Source organism: Pseudoliparis swirei, chromosome 5 (genome assembly GCF_029220125.1).
Source record: "Pseudoliparis swirei isolate HS2019 ecotype Mariana Trench chromosome 5, NWPU_hadal_v1, whole genome shotgun sequence".
NCBI classification, from domain to species: domain Eukaryota; kingdom Metazoa; phylum Chordata; class Actinopteri; order Perciformes; family Liparidae; genus Pseudoliparis; species Pseudoliparis swirei.
This window is the reverse complement of record NC_079392.1, coordinates 13,926,298-13,948,134: the sequence shown is the minus strand read 5'-3', so window position 1 is coordinate 13,948,134 and position 21,837 is coordinate 13,926,298. Positions and strand designations below refer to the sequence as shown.

General features: G+C 42.0%; 1 protein-coding gene across 1 annotated transcript in view; it reads left to right on the top strand.

Annotated features, from left to right (window-relative positions):
- The window catches only part of ptprfa (protein tyrosine phosphatase receptor type Fa), a 114,504-nt gene that overhangs the window by 5,103 nt on the left and 87,564 nt on the right, over positions 1 to 21,837 (top strand). The window contains exons 3-6 of the mRNA XM_056414274.1: positions 1,071 to 1,207; positions 1,528 to 1,672; positions 6,399 to 6,704; positions 11,512 to 11,705. Coding sequence (XP_056270249.1) covers positions 1,071 to 1,207; positions 1,528 to 1,672; positions 6,399 to 6,704; positions 11,512 to 11,705 — 782 coding nt within the window. The remainder of the gene's footprint in view (positions 1 to 1,070; positions 1,208 to 1,527; positions 1,673 to 6,398; positions 6,705 to 11,511; positions 11,706 to 21,837) is intronic.

Sequence of the window (21,837 nt, the reverse complement as noted above, 5' to 3'; positions counted from 1 at the left end):
TAATTACATATATTCTATATTAAATCAGACACTGATGGCAGAGCGCTGTGTTTTACACTTTTATTTTCAACAAAAAATGCTTTATGCTGGTACTTGGCTGAAAATATATTTCACAGGGTTACATTACTAGAAAAGATGTGTGAACCACTAAAATAAAGCATACTTTATCATGTTTTCTCTGCTTAAAGGGCACTCTAGAGGAAACTTCATCATGTTTTCTCCACTTGAAGGGCACCTTAGAGGGAAATGCATCATGTTTTCTCCACTTGAAGGACATCTTAGAGGGAAATGCATGGTGTTTCCTCCACTTGAAGGACATCTTAGAGGGCATCTCACCCTGTTTTTTCCGCTGGAAGGGCATCCTTGAGGGCACTCAATGTTGTATCTACCATAGATTCATCCAAGAGGCCCTTCCAGCGACATTCTCTACACAGTCTGCTCCTACCGCCTTAATGAGAGCTTGAATCAAGCTAAAGTGAAAACAGCTGTTTCAGTGCAAAGTGGGTGTGTAGTGGCTTTAAACTGGCAATAATAAAAATGAATTGTTTGCCACATTGTGGAAGTTAAACAAGTTGCAAATACAACAGGCCATTTTGCAATCAGCTGTAATGGCTGCTGCTTTCTTGTCTCACCTCCGCTCCACCGTATTTTGCCATATTCAGAATATTCAGGCTCTAGAAACTGACAAGGATGGTAGCAAGTATTAAAGCCAAGACCAAGCCTCAAACAGCCAGAAGACAACGGTCTGGCTGAAGTGATGGTATTTGGAGAAGCTGTGGCCCGCCATATTAGCATAACACACCTCAGTAAATTCCTGGCACTCATGGACATGAGACACTTTTGGGATCTAAAATCCCCTCAGAGGATTTGAAGGTGATGACGTCCTTTATACTTCCAGCGGTTTTGTTGCCTGTCTGAATACTGATGAGTATTGACTGCAGCATTGCCCGGACTCCCACTTTACCTCCTGACTCCCTTACTTTGTGTTTCCTCCTCTGAATACATCCCTTCGCCGTCTCTAGGTCTGTTCCTGTCGTTTAGTCTGTCCATGTCTTTGTTTCTGCTTCCAGTTCCAGCTCAGCCATCTGGTTTTGAGGCTGAGGCCGAGCTGGACTCGCGCATCATGCTGTCATGGCTTTGGCCCGTCCAGGATCCAATAATTGGCTTTGAACTGCTCTACTGGGAGGCTAGCAACCCCACAAAAAAGGTAAATACCACCAGAAAAAATATTGTTCCTCCAATGAGGTAAGTTTATGGTGTTTTACCCCTACATTTTTGTTTTGTTTGGATCTTTATTTCCCACAAACATAGCCTCAAATCAACAATGGCATCGGCCCCTTTTGATTAGATTAATCTCAGGGAAGCATGTGAGAAGATTTCAGTGAGTGGTTGTGTTGGTTTGGTGCTGAATTATGGGACTGTGAAATGCAACCCAGAGTGTAATAGTGTTCCCAAAAGTTAACGGGGGTCTGTTGTGTGCGTTTGGGCCGTAGCCTTCATGATCTCATGGTGTCCATTTCTCCACAGCATCATGCCACTTTCAACCCAGCAGGTTCCTATGCAGTGGACGGTCTGAAGCCAGACACACTCTACATGTTTTCACTGGGTGCAAAATCTGAGATGGGTCTAGGAGTCTATACTCAGCCTATTGAGGCCAGGACGGCCCAATCTAGTAAGTACTCCAGCTCTCTAATGCCACTCTGGCTTGTTTGGTCCCGACCCAGCTTTTTAGTTCTGGTACGTTTTATTTTAAAATGAACCAAGTGGCGTAAACATGAAGTCATATCGACTAACAGGTGAGTAATTGGTGGTGTCATTCTGCATCATCCACATGGAATCCTTACACTTTAGGTTTCTCTGGTCGACAACATTTGGTTTGGGGACCATTTCCAAAAGCGCCGTCCATAGACGAAACCCTTACAGGAAATCAGAAATAGCTGGTATTCCATGGCAATGTCAAAGGAAACAGCACAACAATATTTTTCTGGATTTCTATTTGTGAATAAATGTTTTGCAAATGGAATGATGAACAACACAAAATCAGATGTTCTCTAGCATTTCGTCACTGTCTTTGCTGAGCTACCAAAATGCGGTGACGCATAGTGTGGTGCAGCCTGATGGGAGTGTCTTGAAAGTGTGAGGAGGCAGACACCAGATACGGGAAACCGAAGGCGTTTATTCCCATTAATAGCTACGCTACACGGGTAAACCAACATATATATAAACAATATAAAGCAACAAAAGAAACAAACAGCTAACTGAGCTGAATAAATCGCTACTTAGTGTCACAGTAACTTAGATTAATTTAACATGTGCGCACAGCTACACTGTAAGATTATCTCTCTCTATGATGTCACAGCTGACATCATTCAGTATATAGATGGAGGAAATGGCTGGGCGCCTCCCCTTTGGACTCTGAAACACATGGTGGGTATGTTAAGTAACAACAGATATGATTGCAGAATTGTATATGTATAGCAGTCAATTCAACCGCTGGCTGGCTGGGTGTGCAGGTGGTAAATAAATGGCTCACGAGAATGAATCGACCCAAGTCATATTAATACTCACATTCCTCGAGGCACCGGTCGAGGAGGTGGAGTAGCAGCCATCTCACTAGCTGCTGCGCTGCTGCAACAACAATCAAGATCACTTTTTAATTCTTCTCTTAAACCTAAAAGCCTTGATTGGTGATGCTCCACTGTATCTTTAAGGCTTGTGTCCATATATTGCACTAGAGAGCAGCGAGCCTCGCCACTAAACTACTGGTAGTTCCTAGAGTCTTAAAAAAAAAGATGGGGGGAGCCGCCTTTGGTTATAAGCTCCTCTCTTTATGGAACCAGCTCAATTTCAGTCCGTTGATATGTGCTGCTATAGGCACTAGCGCCGGGGGACGATTTAGATGACACTGAGTACCTCTCCTCTTTTTCTCTTAAGGATTAAGTAATGAATCAATAAGTGGTAAATTCCTACCCACTTTGTCACACACAGAGAAAGCGAGAGAAAAAGAGTTCGTAATGGGCGTTGCATGATTAAAAATGGAAAATCAGGTCATACAGCCCCGGCCCAGTGGAGATTATCTTTGTAACACTGAATGAGAGAGCAGAACCTCCTGTTCGAAACCAGCCTCGACTGTTATTGCAGTTTCAAGCTTGCAAAATGTAATTACCAGCGCAGCATTAATTATGTGAAGGCTTGTCAGTCATGCTAGATTTTGCTGAACATGCAACTCAATTACAAAGTTCAAGCACCAAGGCGACAACAAAATAAAATGTCAGGAGTTTTTTTCCTTTTCTTTCAGGCGTAAAATCCGCTGCTTCACAGGATCCATCATTCAATAGCGCGCTAGTACTGCTTGATATTTCTATATTTCTCCTGCTTTCTGCTGCCCTTGTGTAACAAATCACCAGGCGTAACACATTGCTTATTTTGATAAATAGTCTAATAAAGGCGATCCATACCGCATATTATGATATAGGACCATGCAAACACAAACACGCTGTTGCACGGAGAGACAGCTTTCATCATGACCGTCATGTTCCTTCAATATGATATACATCATGTGAAACATGGCGACCAATGTTGTTGATGCCCAGGGTTGTCCCTGGAATACTGTTGAATACCTTTCATTCAGAGCCTGACTGCATATCCAGCATTGGATCTGTAACTCTGTGGCATGCTGGGAGATGTGGAACTGAACCTGCAGTATTTATGACAGCTCCCAGAAGGAATCTAAGCCACCTCTCTTGTTTTCACCTGTCAGGAGAGAAATCCCTGCGCCAGCAGTCACGCCGCAGACAAACGAGTTTTGTCGCTTTGATTTCCCGTCTGCCATCACTCCTCTCACAGCCAAACCCACGAGTCACGGAACATGCTCAGAGCTCTCACTCTCTCCTTCTGTTCAACTATCTGCCAATCTCTGTTGTCTTTGTTCCAAATGTGTTCACTATATACATATCTGTATATATATATATATAGTCTATATATATATAGAACTAAAAATAGTGATCTCAAGTTTCATATTTAGCAATGCCAAGAGACTGTCACACGACAACAAGTTATTTTTGTTAAAGTGAGATAACACACAATAAAATGATGCTGCATTCACCTGTAATCAGGCAGACGGGAGATGGTAGTGTGAGCCGCCAAGTGCAAAATATATTATATAGTAGCGGATCCATGCGTCCATTCTCATCTCTTATCCGGGGCCGCCTCTCCGCAGCTAAAGTCTAAAGAGAAGATTCCCCATAATCTGTGGTTCAACACAAGCAGTCATGGGATGATGTGCCTTCTCTGTGTCGTTGTCCTGGCGCGGTGACGGTTGGGCGCGATCCCTTAAACGCGTCATCGTGTATCTATGGTAGTGCAGTGTGTTTGGAGTAGCTGGTTAGTTTTTAACGTTGGCTGTGTGTGCTGAAATTAATTAAACTCCTTTGAGTAGTCCAATTTATTTATTTTTCTTACATTTTACATTTTTCTCCCAGAGATTATTCATAAATGTTTGATTCTTTTTAAATTTTGTGGAGTTTTTTTCTCATAGATTCCCAATTTCAATTTTCTCTTGGATTAAGACCCCCATGCTCCGTTATTCTTTAATATGTATTATTTATTGACAATTACCTAAATCATACATTTTCCGTATGGGATAGATTCATGCGTTATTTGTCCAAATCTTTATTCCTTTTCTCTCGCAGCCTCTTCCCCAAGTTTGGGTATTTTTTTCATAACCCCGTTTCTTGTCCGCGGTGCATCTCTCACTCGTGGATCTCTGTCTCTTTGATCTCACCCCCTGCATGGATGCAACCAACGGTTCTCGTACGTGTGACGGACTTACGGATTTTCTTGTGCGTCTCTATCAACTCGTCACAAGCTGCTGCAGGGCGAACCAGCCGGCCTCCAACACTGTTCAAACAGCGACCTCTCCGGGTCCTCACACTCTGCTGGGGCGGCCAATCCACATAGAGCAGGATAACTGTCCCCTGTGTTATCTCTCCCACCTGCTCCACACTCATCTCATCTGGTGGTGTTGCTGTTGTGTTTGATTGAGTTCTGCTCTTGTGTATCATTGTGCATACATGCATTCATCTGTAGCATGCATGTTTTATTTTTCAGTTGGTGACACTTCACACTGTGTTGGTAACGTGTTCATGTGTGGTTCCACAGGAAGGTAGGGCGAGTGTGAAGTGTCGCCCAGTTTTCTGTCTGCCCTCTGGACTGTGAGGATGATTTGTAAAAGAGGAAAAACACAAGCTATAATTTCACAAAAATGTGTTAATTATTGTGTTTATTTCATCACAAGAATTCACACTAAATTAACCATTAATTTTCAACTATATGTAAGAATGAAAAAACATTATTTGATTATCAATAGGGTTTGGAGAAAACACATGCTGTTCAAGTTAAATTTTTTTATGAACATGATGAGAAACATTTATATTTACACCTCGTTAAAAGACTATTCTGGTTTAATTCATTCTGCTTGAGTCATAAGTTTATTCACGGGTTTAATCGCTTCAACAAAACCGATGGGGTCAAGAAACACGAGCCTAGGAAACGCTCAGACAGGTTGGAAGCAAACCTCGGGGTCGGCTCCAGGCGACTGTATTCACTTTAAAGGGAACAGGACCAACATGTCCGATGGGCTCAGTCTGTTTAACCTCCTGTTTAAATGAAGTGGTTCAGATAACCTATTAACTGTTTCTTTGTTAGCAACCTGTCTGACCTTAACTACTCCTTTCTTGCCATGTTGAACTTCTCTTGCAGCACTCAACATTTGGTGTATCATAACTGAAGGAAACTGGACAAACAAAAAAACAAGTCTAAAATTAACTTGTCTGACCGTATGCTTATAAAGAACAGTTTTTTTAAAAGGATCCTTGTAGGACTATCGGTTCTTCTAAAGAACCCTCTTGTCAAGAGTTATTCAAGGATTGTTTAAAGCATGTTAATATGGAAGGCCCAAAATCCAACCCAGACAACTCAATTAAACTAATTTGAAAACTGATTGTTGAGAGTTGTAGTGCACCACATTAACCTCATTTAGGGTTCTAATGAAACCCTTGGAATATAAAACCATAAAGGGTACCCTGGGTCAAGTCCAAAACCCTACATGTTCTCATCTGCACTGTCACTTCTAAGAGTGTATAATGTATGTGCTGTACAAGGATGTCAAACATCCAGGATTAGAAAAAAACTATTGACCATTGGACATTAGACAAGCTGCAATGACGTTTCCTCCAAAACCGAATGATAAAGTCCCAGCGTTAAGGAAAAGGCTAGCCAGTTTACAAACGTGACTTGTCTGTTTCCGTAACATATAACATCTCCAAGCAGTCCAGACGGTCAGTTGCTCTGTCTTCCATTATCCACCCTGCTTGACCATTACCCTCCCCTCCCATCAGCCCCCTCAGACCCTCCCCAGGAGGTACGCCTGCTCAGCCTCAGCTCCACCAGCATCAAGGTGAGTTGGGTGGCACCGCCCACAGACAGCCGCCACGGAGAGATAGCGCGCTACTCCCTAGCCTACGTAGCGCTCACTGGGGAGGACGTGGAGCGCCACCAGGTGTCAGGGATTGCCGCTGATGTCACCAGCTACGTGCTGGAGGACCTGCAGAAGTGGACTGAGTACTCGGTGTGGGTGAGGGCTCACACTGACGTCGGGCCGGGCCCAGAGAGCTCCGCAGCTTGCAGCAGAACCAAAGAAGATGGTATGTTGATGGCTTCATAGGGAACAGCCTGGGGCTCTGGAAATACTAACCATCCAACACTCTGCGTCTCTCCTGCAGTTCAGCCTCACACGCTCTCACTGAAGGGATGTTACTTTAAGCAGTGAGATACTTTTACCTAGAAGACATTTATAAGATTAGTAGTGTCATGACTTAAAGGTGGGCAACTGCTTGAGGCTCTCAGACCCTTGACACCTTTTGGATGAATTTGGTTCGGAAACATGCACCGCTAAAACACAGTACAACTGAACCTTTATTTAAAGTCAACATAATGAAACTCCCGTCTCAAGACCATCGGTATGAGCAGCAAGCAGTGGTCACTAAAGCCTGGATTAATGCTTTAAATGCTAAAAATTAGTTTAGATGTCTAGTACTGCAGAAAGCTGCAGCCCTTACTTGAACGACTGCTGGATTCTCGCAATTTTTTAATATCTCCTGTCATACTTAAAATCCATCTCGTCAGGCTTCATGTCATATTTTTATATATAATGCGTTTGGTCTGTGCTCTGGCTTACCAGACACAATCAGCGAACTGTGAGGGTCTACTGGCTACTGAATTAAAGTGTTCGCCACTACAAAAAGTATTGTGCTTCAATTAAATGTTTTTTAATGGAACCCCCCTTCTCTGAAAAGTGCACAGGCCCCAGCAAACTAGGCAAGGATCCCATCTCCCCCTCTTGTGAGAGGATGTAACCGGAACTATCTGTACCGAGTAGAAAAAAAAGAGATTGAGATCAGAACAGTTCAACGTGTGTTCTTTGTTATCTAATTGAGTGGATAACAGTGTGAGAACCGGGATCATTGTTTGGGCCAGCCTTTCCTGTGGGCGGGCTTTGTGGTGGTTACACCAACATCGGAAGCAACTTTTAAAATGTTCTGTGAATGTTTTGTGAAATGTGAAAGAAAATTAATTCCACACAATTGTTGGAGCTCAACAGACGATGTCTTTTTGTGAGTAAAACTGAACGTAAACTTTTGTTGTCTTACAACAAAACTACACGGAGACAAATTGAAACCGTGTTGGCAGTTTCCCTCCACCCTCCAAAGCACTAATCCTCTCCACCTGCTGTCCTCCTCTCTCCATCTTCTCTCTCTCTCTTTTAGCCTCTCCCACCACACTTCATCTCTGCGCACCAACTGAATCTTAATCTCACACTCTTTTCATCTCTCTGCAGCCCATTTGACTTTGAGCTCTCGTCTCCGGCATCTGTCCATTCTCGACACAGACCGTAGTGGCTCGGCCAGCGATTTCTCCTTCCAGCTCACATTAGTGTCAGTCTGGTGCCTGAATTCCACAACGCTTTCTCATTTTGCTTCCTGACGCCTGCAGAATTTCACTTCATAGCTCTATGGAACTATTGGTGTATTTTAATAATTCCTTATTATGTCAACTCTTTTGAATCAGTGAGACTCAGCATTTGTTTTCGCGTAGCAGTGTTCAAGTACATTTCTGTTTGACCTCTGACATCTCACAGTAGGGATGTGACGTTAAGAATGTGTCTCTTTGGTGCGAGTCATCTTTGAGAGCCGTTCTTTTTATCGTTTAATCTACTTGGTTAGGTTAATAAACAGTAGGGTTTGGCTTATATGAAGTAGGTTTGCTACATTATTTAAATTTAAATAAGCCAACGAGACAAACCATGGGTTTTTTTTACACAGACTTCCTTGGACTATGATTAGAAATATATTTGTGATATGTCAAAAACAAACATGAGCCAGGAGAAAAATCATTTTGTCTGAAACATAATTGACAATAAAGTTTTGTTGTATGCGGCAGTAATTTGTAGGGGGCTAGGCTATCATCAGATGCGTCACAAATCCATTTTGCATTTGCTCAGATTCTGTCTTTGCTTTCCATACTGTAGATATTTAATTATTCATCCGAGCTTTGGATGTGGAGTGGGTGGTGTTCAAGGATGGGCGTAAATGTAAATGAGACACAGCAGCATGTAGACGTTGTTCAGGTTGTTCGGTTCCTTAAGGTAGGCAGAGGGAAGGGAATGCAGGCAAACACACACACACTCACACCAAAACACACTTACTCACACACATACACACGCATTCTCACACACACAGTGAAGAAGATACTTAGAAGACAATTAGTGGCTGCCCCAAAATTTAACAGCTGCTGCAGAGAACACCCAGCACCCACAGACACATGAACCGGCTGCATGCTGTCAGTCAAGACGGCCGTGCAAGTTGCATTAGCATTACCCGTCTGCACAAATGTGATTGTTTCTACACCCACGGTGCGCAATTAGTGGGACTACGAGATGAAAATTCTGAAAGACAAAGTGGAAGTCAGTGCTAGTCCGCACCTATACCTGAGAGGTAGATAAACTTCCAATCCACAGAGTCCAAGCTATCTAGCTAATGACCACCCTTCAACTACCACAGATACCGGATCCACTCCTTATGTTCTTACCTTTCCCAAAAATAGCCCCAGACATATATACTGCGTAACGAAAGACTGTAACTAAGAAGTGGATGCAGTCATCGTGACATGACTCATTGGTTTGTGGACTGCCGCTTTGAAGCTTTGAGTTTGGCGATTTCGCCGCCGCCATCTTGGTTTTCTTGCCGCCAATTCACAGAAGTTACCATATTTTGAATGAGTGACGTAGAGGTACCAAAAAAAATTGGTTTAGCAGAATCATTCATTCTTGAGCTTCTTGGCTGGGGTTTTTTTGGTTGCAAGAAAAAGATATATGAAGTGGATAAATGTATTGGGTTATCTCTGTAATGAACCAACTACCAACAAGGCTACAGCAGCACTGAACGTCCAGAAGTTGCTGATATTTCCTGGATTCCAGACTGACTTCAAAGATGTGTTTAGTCTGTGACATGGCTCTTTTGTTCTTCTTCCTCACTGCACGGGCTGTGGCTTTCTATTTTGCACAACACAAGTTTATTGACGTTTTTTCCTCCAAAGCTGGAGCTTGATTCTGGAAGCTTGCTGATACTATACGTGGTTAAACGATTCTAATGAGTCTAAGGCGCATAGTGCTGACACCAAGTTATAGAGCTTTGCTTTGCCTGCTGGGCTGGGTGATCCTTGAGCTGCTTTAACACTTTTCTCCCCATGTCTTAATCTCTAAATGCAGGGCATTTTAACACTTCCTTTCCTCTCCCTGTCTGCCTTTAATCCCATTAATATTTGCACAACCTCATCCTCTTATTTTTATGGAAGTCAAATTTGTATTTATTTGCACCTCCCTCTGAAGCTGACCAAGCATTCTAGAGGAATGTTCATGAGCTCATTTTCAATATTCTATGAAGTAAGATAACCCCTGCTCCCAACATCCTCTCGGGGTTCCATGTGACAAGCTTTAATGTGTATAACCTGCAAAGATAGCCAGCAACCTTCACATGACCTTGTAACGTCTCAAGGCCCATAACTATCTCAGCTGCACTCAAAGAAATGACTCATTGGATGAACTCAATTAAATTGTTGCCAGGTTTTCCATCCAATAATTATATGCAACTCCAACTCAAATTTAGCACATCAGTGCAATAAAATTTAATTAAGTTAGTCCAACTCATTTGTATCAAATACATCTAAAATAAAATAACGATATTCATTAAATTAATTTATGTTTGTCCAACTCAAAATATAAACTAACTAACTAACAAAATATGCAAACTCCACACAGAAGGAACACCCCGACTGGGAATTGAACCCACGGACCTCTGGCTGTGAGGCGACAGTGCTAGCCACTACACCACCGTACAACCCTGAAAGTGTCTTCACCTCATGTAAACAACTGATTTTCAGCTGGCGCATGCGCAAAGGGTAGTCCTCAATTAAACACATTTATTTTGAGTTGATATGCACACCATCTAACCTAAATAAATCTAATAAATGAAAGTATTCATACATTTTGTGTTACACCCATTAAATATAAATATCTATTTTTGTAATTGATTTATTGAAATGTATCAAACAATATTTAAATGTGTCACCTCTAAGAAGGGCTTGAATCGTTTTTTTGAGTGTGGTCAGGAGGATGTTATGTGTTAGATGGGGACAGAGAAACCATTGGATTACATATGAGAGAACAGACTTTGTATAACTTTATATCCAGCACATTTCCTTCTGTTTAAAAATGATGTGATATGTAATGCTGCTGGGGTAAAACTCTTATAATACATCCTCCCTCATATTGAAAACATCTTTTTTTTTTCTTGGCCAAAACAACTGCTCTTTGCTAAAGCCAACACATTCTCACTCCCTACTAAACAATGTGACATATGGTTAGTGACCCTACAGTTCAAACTATGAGGTACTCTTTGGAGACGGTTTTGGACTTGTCAGGGACGAAAAATGTGTCTTTCCTAGGATGTCATGTCCCCCACTACACTGCCTCTTGATTTAGTTATATGGGGTTTTATTATTGCAAATGGTGCTGGGGTCGGGTGTCCTTTCCCCGTCGCTGTTTCCGCTCCGTCGCCTCTGCTTCCCGCTTCTCTCGTTCCTCCGTTGCTACTACTCTTTTTATCGGGAAGAAACACACACACAGATTGACCCCACTGAGGCTGGTTACACCTCATCCGAGCCCCATTCCCTGAACCACGCCCTCGCTCCGTCCCCTCTGCAGATGAGCCTAACCACGCCCTACCGCCACATGTACATGGAGTCTTATTGGTACATGTACGTCTGGGTATCTTTCGTTTAAAGTGCACGTGATTATTGGATTGTGCTTGCACTTAAAGTAACACTTTAATTATACGATGTGCATCATATCACGAAGACTCTAAAGTTAAAATTGTGTGCTGTGTTGTGCTGCAGTGCCCGGAGCCCCTCCCAGGAAGGTTGAGGCGGATGCCCTCAACTCCACAGCTCTCAGGGTGACCTGGAAGCCTCCGCTGTCCATGAAGCAGCACGGCCAGATCAGAGGCTACCAGCTGGTCTACTCCAGGCTAGAGAACGGAGAGCCTCACGGCCAGCCGGTCATCGTGGACGTTTCCCTCCCCGATGCCCAGGTACTGGCACACTCAATCGATTAAAATGTTAAGCTTTTTGCTCATTTAAGTTGGTGGAAACCAATGGCCAACCAAAGCTAGCAAACATCATCTCTTTTTAGAGGTCTCATCCTGGTTATTTTCATATTTCTTCATTTATGTTTTTTTTTGTGGAAAGTACCTTGTCATTCCATCTAAAGGAATTTATTTAATGTTTTTTAGAGACTGATTGTCTTTCCAGCTGTCAGAGTCAGTAAATCATGAGACCAAGGCTATATTAACCCTTTCAGAGTCTTGGATTTGTTTCACTTGCTATTAACATTTCTAGGCAGGCATACATACATATATTGTTATTTTGGCGCTAAGTTTGGCTTCTTGGAACATGCGACCATGTTCTCATGTTTTCACACAGTCCATGTATGTAAATAGATGGAAAGATGAGTGTCAGTGTTGCCGGGATAGAAGGACCCTTAGTGATGTCAGAAACTACATCAACAAATGTGCAAAAAAGAAAAGAAAAAATAATAGTCTGGTTCCTTAAGGAGAAGTTATATTTGTTTTCTCAAGTAGGCAACGGTATGCAACTCACAGTTTGAGCTCCTATATGGCTTGGATCAGCCTGGCACTCTCCCAATTCAAAATATTAACAGCTGTGTTAAAACACTTTTTAGGTTCTGTGATAGAAGAAAACTATTTTTTTTAGAATACATGTCTGAACGTAAAAAGGCAGAGGTAGAAGTTTACGATAGCTCCAAAGGTGTATTCCAGAAAGAAAGTTCTCAACTCCGAGTTGTTACACACCCTATAACGGCGAACACAATGGAGAGGACAGACACAATCTGCTGCTTAAATTCATTCATTTAACCCTCCTGTCGCCTTCGGGTCAATTTGACCCGATTCAATGTTTAATGTCGGTGTTCTTTCGGGAGTCAACAAACAAACATAAAGTACCTCACACTTAAACTTGGAAAACAATATTAATTCTAATAATTTTCTGGAGATTTTAATAGCTGGGGTCATATTGACCTCAAGGGTAAAATATGTTAGTAAATATAAAGGCGACAGGAGGGTGAAACATTGAATCGGGTCAAATTGACCCGAAGGCAACACAAGGGTTAAACATGTTAGGGTCAACTTTAGATGTTTTCAACAACTTTTGGAATTCTCTACCGTTCATATTCAATGTGTATCTGTTATTCAGGTTGGAAAATCAAATGCAAGTTGTTGTCGTTGTTTTTCACCACACAAGGGGGAAAAACTATTGTTATTGGAGTGTGGAGGGTGAGTCGAGGAGTCTTACAGCCTGAGGAAAGAAGCTGCTGTGTACCTGCTGTTGCTGGGGTGGGTTTGTCATGCCTCTGACTCTACTCCATAGCAACAGCGGCTGAGGCTCCATGGGTATTTTATCATTTAGGTCCGAAATGATGCAGCGTCTCCTCTCGTGTCGCAATTCTATTCATTAATTTGTTTTAGTAAAGAATTATGGCGCCACAGTTGTCATCCTGGTTGGAGGTATGATCCTGTCATATACTGGAGTAATTCCAATTATCTTTAGGATGGAAGTTGTTAATATTGAACTAGGAAACTTACATTTCTCAGGAAGATCCAATTTCAAACTTTAAAAAAATCTAACTTTTCCTACTTGGTATTACCTGAAAACCGGACATTAAAGCTCCAAATATTCTAACATGTTCATGGTCAGGCCAACTCTGCAAAAAAATAGATAGAGCTTAAATAAATCTCTTGAATTAATCATTGTTATCATGGAATATTTTACTGTTAAACTTTTGAATATTGTTTTGTCGCCCAGATCCAAAACCAGAGTTCGAGGGAGAAAAGCAATGTCATGTAGTCGCAGGTTATCAGGAGTGAGCAATTTTGAGGCTATTAAAGCCAAAGTCAAAGGGCTGATGTTTCTCAGCCTTCTGCTGCTCTGATCCTTCCCCTCAGTTGTTTTGGTCTCCAGGAGGAGCGTCTCGCCTGATTTACTTTACAGGCAGCATTCCTGTCTTATCTGTGCAAGGCAGAAGGCCTGATAGAGGTCCGGCATCTCCTCATCTACAGCTTCTCTCTTCACACACACACACACACACACACACACACACACACACACACACACACACACACACACACACTCCACACAGTCAAAAACTCCCTCACACACTTCACACACCTGCTGAGGGCAGCTATTATTTTAAGGAACTGTCTTCAAGTCTCATCTGTGATAGGTTTAGTCACTCCCCTCGGCATCAGTGCTGATATATGACCTTTATTTAACCAGGTAAAATCAATAGAGAACTAATTCTCATTTACAATGATGACCTGGCCAGGAGGCAGTAGTACAGTGACACAAACAGTACAAATACAATACAGTATGACAAATACATAAGAAAATTATTAAAAACAACATGGGTAAATTAATAAACACTGTACCAAAATAAACAATAAAATAAATTATACAAAGAAGTAAAATTAAAAAGGTGGATTGCTGGATGTTCTTTATAAAAATGGAAGAGAGAGAAGTAATGGCTGGTCAGAAAATACAGCAGTCAACTATGACTTGTTGCAGCTTTTGTTTGAACATGTTTAGAGAGGTGAGAGCTGTTAGTTTGAGCGTGTTTTGTCGTGAGTTCCAGTCATTTGCAGCGTTATGACCATACACAGTATGGAATTTTGGAATGATGAGCCTAATGAAGTCACTTGTTCTTAAATGGTGATTGCTGTCAGAAATGTGCAAAAGATTTTAAAGTAGCAAGAGGTCATTCCCAAAATGGATTTGTAGACTACGAGCAGCCAGTGTTGTAGTGCTGTTATGAAGGGAGGGCCAATCCACCAATCTATAAAGTCAAATCTATAAAGATCACAGCGGTGGGTGGTGAAGGGTGCACCTGTGGAAAAACAGTTTGCTGAGTGGTGGAGTGGGTCCAGTTTTCTGAGGGAGGTCTTTGATGCCATTACATAAATTATATCGCTGTAGTCAAATAGAGGAAGGATGGTCATTTTCACAAGGGTGAATTTGGCAGAGTGTGTGTAGGAGGCCTTGTTTCTATACAGGAAACCTAGTCTAGCTTTGACTTTAGCCAGAAGGATATTGATTTGTATGTTAAATGAGAGAGATGAGTCCAACCAGAAGCTACGGTATTTGTAGGAGCTGACAAACTCCAGCTCCGAGCCCTCAGCACTGTAGATCTTGGAGGGGACTGGGGATGATGAGGTTTTCTGGTCAAACAGCATACATTTAGCTCCATGGCCTTTCCTAAACCCAGACTGCAGGTCAGACAAAATATGATTTCAGTCAATAAAGTGAATTAGTTGTTTATGTACCAGTTTCTCTATGACTTTGCCCAGACAGGGAAAGATGGAAATCGGCCTGTAGCAGTTTGGGTCAAAGCCACAGCCTCCTTTAAAGAGGGGGAGAATCGTAACAAGGGGGAAAACAGACAAATGAAATGACAGGTTAAAGAGAATTAAATAAGGGAAGCAATTATAGGAGCGGCTGATTTTAAAAACACAGGGTCAAGCCCATCAGATCCAGCTGACTTGTTTGAATCTAACTTAACAAGCTCATCCAGGACTTTCGAAAACCGTAACAGTTTGAAGGGAGAAGCTGTTAATGCTGGGTAGGGTGATGAAGTAGGAGTGTTAGGTGAATCTGTTTTAGGGGCAGCTGCACCAGAGAAATTAGATGAGTTCACGAAATGTTGGTTGAAGTGTGTGGCCATGCGCTGTTTATCAGTAACAACAATGTCATCAAAAATCAAAGAAGTGGGTACATGCGGAGAAGCAAGTTTGTTTTCCATGGATTTGACTGTTTTCCAAAATGTCTTGGCTTTAGAGCCACTGGCTGAGAATTCCTCTTTGTAATGACTGATTTTAGTTTTCCTAATCGCCTGTGTTGTTTTATTCCTGCATTCTCTGAAGGCCAGCCAGTCGGCAGCAGATTGAGAAGACCTCACTCTCCGCCGTGAAGTGATTTTTAGGCGGATCAGAGCAGCCAAATCATGACTAAACCGGGGGCTATAGCGATTCTTCATCCGGTATCGTTTCAATGGGGCGTGTTTCTCAATGATTAGGCTAAAGGTGTTTTTAAAATAAGACCAGGCATCTTCCACTGAGGCGATAAGAGTGATTCTTTCCAAGACGCAGCTGCAACACCATGCAGGAAAGCCTGATGGTCAAAGTGTTTCAGTGAGCGCTTGGTCAAAATCGCCGGTGGATGTTTGCCAGAGGCCGGAGCAAACGCATGCAATGGCACAGTGGTCACTCAAGTCTTGAGAATAATGATGATGATGAGAGTCAACTCAGTCTGTGGAGTGATTCAAAAACAAAGTCCTCTGCACGACACACACTATACGCTCCTGAGACATGACTGTGACCCATACACGTACTGATGTGGCTCGGTCTGGAAGTAACTATTTCAACTTCTCAAAAAGCAGTAGAAAGAAGTTAGCTCCCCTTATTTGATCAATATTTAAATTCTAAATCTGTAATAAACCTTCCTCCTAAATATAACACCGCAAAGAAAGATTTTGATTGATTGTGTTCTGGATTAACTTCAAGGCCGAATATCCTGAGATCACCTACAAAGCATTGAAACCTGTTTCCATTCCCAACATCCTGTCTTTGTGAAGCGGGTTTTCTGCAGTGACAGAACTAAGTTATGACTGAACTGGACATAAAGAACACTTGTTGTGTGTTATTGTCTCCCATCACCTCGAGATGGGTCCGGCTCGTTGCAGAGAAGCCAGCTCAGGGCTCCACTAACTCCCACTAACTTGTCGTAATGTTGCATTTTTATACACTTTATATTTGGGTTTGTTTGCTGGGCGTATCATCTTATTTCGTCATATTTATTACGTCATATTTATTGCCCACACTGTGAAGGCCGATCCGTGAAAATATTGTCTTATACGAAACTGGTCCGTGGCTCCCAAAATGTGGAGGACCACTGGTCTAATAGAATTGTTTTGAGCTAGACAACTCTGTCCAATTTCAACTCAATCTTCCTTACTGTGTGAACCCTTCGCAGCTCAAACGGTAATTAAATAAGAGAGGGAAGCACTTCAGATGGAGTATACTGGCCCCTCCACAGTGGGGAGAAGCAGCATAGAGTTTACAGTTAGACAGCATTTTGTACGAACATCACACATTCTCCGTGATGAATGGGTTCAGTAACTGTCCTGATGGGTCCTTCCAGAAGGAGGCTCACATATCTTTGGCAGCAGGACCGGTTGTATCCTGTCTGCCCGCGTCCGGCTGTGATCGACTGCAGCCTCCACCTCTGCTGATGAGGTTCTGGGGCTCGGCCTCAGTGTGACGTCACTGAAGCAAAGAGCAGGCTGAGAGTGCTGAGCTGTGTGTTGTCTCCGGTGAAGCTGCCTAAAAATCCTTCATTTGTTTCACGGAGGTTTGACTTGCCAACAGCATTTTTGTCACAAAAGAAGACTTTGATGACAATAAGTACACTCATGCCAACGGAGCGTGAGGGCAGGGAGCAAAGCCGTAATTGGCTGCTTGTTCCCAGTTCTGGCTTTTCGCCGCTGTTTGCTTGAGACTCGACTCCCTCCGTCTCCCCCATCCCCCCTATCTTTTTTCTGCTGGCAAGCAGGTGAGTTTTAAGATCTCACTGAGGCGTATTTTTGGATGGATGAAGAATGCTTGAAGGAGCCTCTTATCCCTCACAGCACTAATGGCTGTGAAGCGTGAGCATCACCTGATCTGATAAGATACGGCAACCTCTCTGCGGCTCGCCTCTTTCTGACGTAGCCGAGGAAAACACACCGAGCCGTGGGAGACAATGTCTTTATTGTCTGTCTCTTTGGACACATAACGTAGAAGCACCAGTTTTTCACAGGAGCCTCAGTGAGTCATCAAGATATCAGATCTTCACTTGAATACCAACCCCTGTAAATATTCTGGTATGTTAACATGTTACATTCTTAAAGGTAAGGACTGGGTTACTGCTCCTTATCTAATCAACATGTTTTGTTTGGGTTTCAAGAATAGTTGTCCCCATTAGGGAACTGTCCCTTTAAGAAAAGATGATTGGCAGCTGCTCTGGTTCATAAAAACAACCAAATCAATTTATGTGAACTAAAAATAAACATCAGTGTTTCTGAACGTCAATACCACTTCATAAAATGGAGACATCTAGATTGTGTATCTGGACCAAGTTGTTTCTCTGGGTTCTCATCAATCATCATCTTTTCCTCTCTTTGTGAGACTGTTGGTGGCTGAGAGGTAAGGATGGTTGAGAGGACCGTTTGGTAATAATACATGAAAAGATTCATTTTAATCATCCATCCCCAGGAAAATCTCAAAGAGAATATGACTTTCACTTATAATTCTGCATTCAAATGGCTGCAGTTTGGGATTTCCAGATCAATCTTGTGATTACTCACAATTCAATTCAATTCAATTCAGTTTATTTGTATAGCCCAATTTCACAAATTACAAATTTGTCTACAATCTGTACACATAGACATCCCTGCCCCAAAACCTCACATCGGACCAGGAAAAACTCCCAAATAACTCCCATTAAAACCAACAGTTTTAATGTAGAGGACTGCTAAAGTACTTTTTGCAACAAAAAAGATCAAAATATGAAGACAATTGTATATCTTAATAATATATTTTAAAACAGTTGTTTGAATGAAAGTAGTCGTCCTTTAATTAAATGTGGATGAATGTTAGTTTCTCCTGATGGGCAAGTAGTGGATGAATGTTAGTTACTTTTGATGGGCAGAGATCAGAACCAACAGGAAGTAACTCTTTCTGTGACATCCTGTGTACTCTTTGAAGGCAGCTGAAAACGTTCTGACTTTGATGATGAGCTACTCTTTGTCTTCTTTCCATTAGTGTCAGTTAGTCTTGATGGGCAGGTGAACCTGGTGTACAATCAATTTACCATTTACTAATATTGCTGTGAGATTTGAAATTGCGATTAATTAATCGCATATTAATCGCGATTAATCGCGATTAATCACAATTACAAGTTAAAAGTTAAAGTTCATTCTTTTAAAGACAAAACTTCACACAGAGCTGTGTTTTCAAAGGCTCCTACATATACAGTGCCAGCGAGGTATTTAATATCGTGGATGATAAATTGTTTCTTCCGTGAAACATCAGATTAGTAAAAAAAAAAAAGTATATTGAGACCCCATTGGTCCTGTCATCTTTAACATTGAACACAGCAGAACCAGTGGCCTTGATAACTGACTGACATTCACATATGTCACGTTAACCCTCTGGAGGCTGGGGGCATTTTATAAATTTTACAAAACAAACAAAAATTCACCGTTATCTTGTAGTTGGTCATTTTGACCCGAATCAACACCTTCCTGTTCCTTCATTTTAATTTGACCCCATTCAATGTTTAATGTCGGTGTTCTTCGGTAGTCAACAAACAAACATAAAGTGCCTCACACTTAAACTTGGAAAACAATATTAATTCTAATAATTTTCTGGAGGTTTTAATTGTTGGCGCCAAATTGAACCCAAAGGGTAAAATATGTTAGTAAATATAAAGGTAACAGGAGGTGAACATTGAATCGGGTCAAATGACCCAAAGGCGGGGAGGTTAATATTTAATCGGGTCAAAATGACCCAAGGCAACACAAGGGTTAAAAGTGTTTCTTCTTTTTAAACACAAAACTTCACACAGAGCTGTGTTTTCAAAGAGCTCTTTACATATAAAGTGCCAGCGAGGTATTTAATATCGTGGATGATAAATTGTTTCTTCAGTGAAACATCAGATTAGTAAAAAAAGAAGAAGTATATTGAGACCCCATTGGTCCTGTCATCTTTACCACTGAACAGCAGAACCAGTGGCCTTGATAACTGACTGACATTCACATATGTCACGTTAACCCTCTGGAGGCTGGGGGCATTTTATACATTTTACAAAATAAATTAAATTCACCGTTTAAAGTCTTTTGCATGTGACACACCCCCACGTGTTATACATCAAACATTCCAGAACAATCTCAGCTCTGAAATGAGCCTCATTGTCCTCGCGCTGTGTCCTCTGGTTCTCTGACTGACAGGCTGCTAAATGAGCCTAACCTGTGAGATGGGAGGTCCTTTGTGATTTACTGAGTGTTCATTGGTTTTTTTCCCCCCGAAATGTTGACAGACAAACGGATTGACCAATCACGGTGAAGGTTTCGTGTGACGAGTTCTTCTCGCCGCGTGTCCTGACACGTCGCCTCTCCGCTCCTCCTCTGTGTATCAGAGGGGAGACGGGAGGAAGGAGGAGCAGGAGGAAACCCGACTGATTCATCCACGAGTTTAAACTGATTTCTGCTCCTTATTTTCGCGGAGAAATGATTGTTTTAAAAACGGAAACAGTGTCAAACCGTACTGCTGCGGTAAAAAAAAAAAAACTTGCGTTAATTGCGTTAAAATATTTTAGTGCGTTAACGCGGCCAAATTAATCGCATAGATTAACGCGTTAACGCTGACAGCCCTAGTAATAATACATGAAAAGATTCATTTTAATCATCCATCCCCAGGAAAATCTCAAAGAGAATATGACTTTCACTTATAATTCTGCATTCAAATGGCTGCAGTTTGGGATTTCCAGCAGTGCATGAGTGGTTGGACCCTGCTGTGAATGACTTCTCCTCCCGTGACCACTTCTCTTTATAGCCAGACTGTGAGCACCACCAAAGCTCTCCTAAATGTGTTATCAATCTTGTGATTACTCACAACAGTTTTAATGTAGAGGGACAGTCTTTTGTTACCCGGAAATGGCACCAGTTGACTGCTAAAGTACTTTTTGCAACAAAAAAGATCAAAATATGAAGACAATTGTATATCTTAATAATATATTTTAAAAAGTGCAATTCATAGTTCTATACACATTCAGTTGTTTGAAAACTTTTGACCGTTGCACGTTTTGCACTGTTGTCTGTATGACTTTTGTTTTTTTTTTAATATTTATTGTCGTTGAATATATTTGTAACAGAGACCTTTACCAAGTCAAATCCTGTTTGTGCAAACTTACTTGGCCAAAAAATTTCGCATTCTGATAGGAGTTGTGTAAATTCCATGGTCATCTGTCACCAAAATAGTTAGCCATCCAGGCACGTAGCCACCTGCAACCAGCTCCTCAGCTTACATGACAGGACAAGACATGGCTGCACATGAACCCACTCACACTTAATCCCACCTAATTCCTCTTCCGCTCCTTTGTGTATAGGGTACAGCAGGCGGAATTCAGAGCTAACAATGGAAACCACCTTTAAAAGAGCCCACCGCATCTCCAAGGTCAACGGGTTTGTCTTTGATATCGAAGGTGCACCTTTTCTAGGTGCAGTTAAAGTCTTTGAACCGATATTATTCCTTCAGAGATGTCGTCAAACAATTCTGAGTTCTGTAAGATAAGTGGAAGGCTTTTATGCCTGAACGCCCCTCTGGCGGAGGCAAAACATGTTCTCAGCTGGTTCCTTTGCCGCTTACCCAACCTTGCTGACAAGGGGCTAAACGTTCCTAACCAGGAGGGCCTTCAAAAATAACCGGGGCCCAGTCTGCGAGTTCAGAGGAATCCCCCTTCTAAAGTTACCCACAGAGCCAGGATGCTCCAAAGCACATAATGCATCAGTTCGAAAAGATAATATGGTACGAACACTGGGGCCCTTCTGCCTGCCGCCCGATCTTACTTTTTTTGAATTTCACAAGCTGCACTTTGCCAGGGAATGGACGGATTCAACCGCCTTACTTTCAGATACCAGCTTTTTATTATTTAACTAGAAGGCAAACCCTTGTTTATCGACCGTCAGCAATGGTCGGAAGCAGAACACAAGTGCCCGTCCTCTGATCACTGCTGAAGCACGCGTCACTTTAGCATAAGCCAAGAGAGAAGTAAATGATTTTAAGTGATTACAAATACAGGTTCCAAAAGACTTGATGGCTATCGTTTCTGAGCTTTAGCTAAATGTCCTCAGATGACAAGGCACGACCGAGGAAGGTGTATTAGATAATCATAAGACTGTTGCTGTCCTGATTGAAGATTAGATTGGCAAAGTACTGCTTTTACCTATCTCGGGCTTTCGGACATGACAGACAATCAGGGATGAGCTGAAGCGGTAAGAGAACCACAATCACGCGGTGGTCTGACCAATCAGAGGCTGAGCTACAGGACGCTTACGTA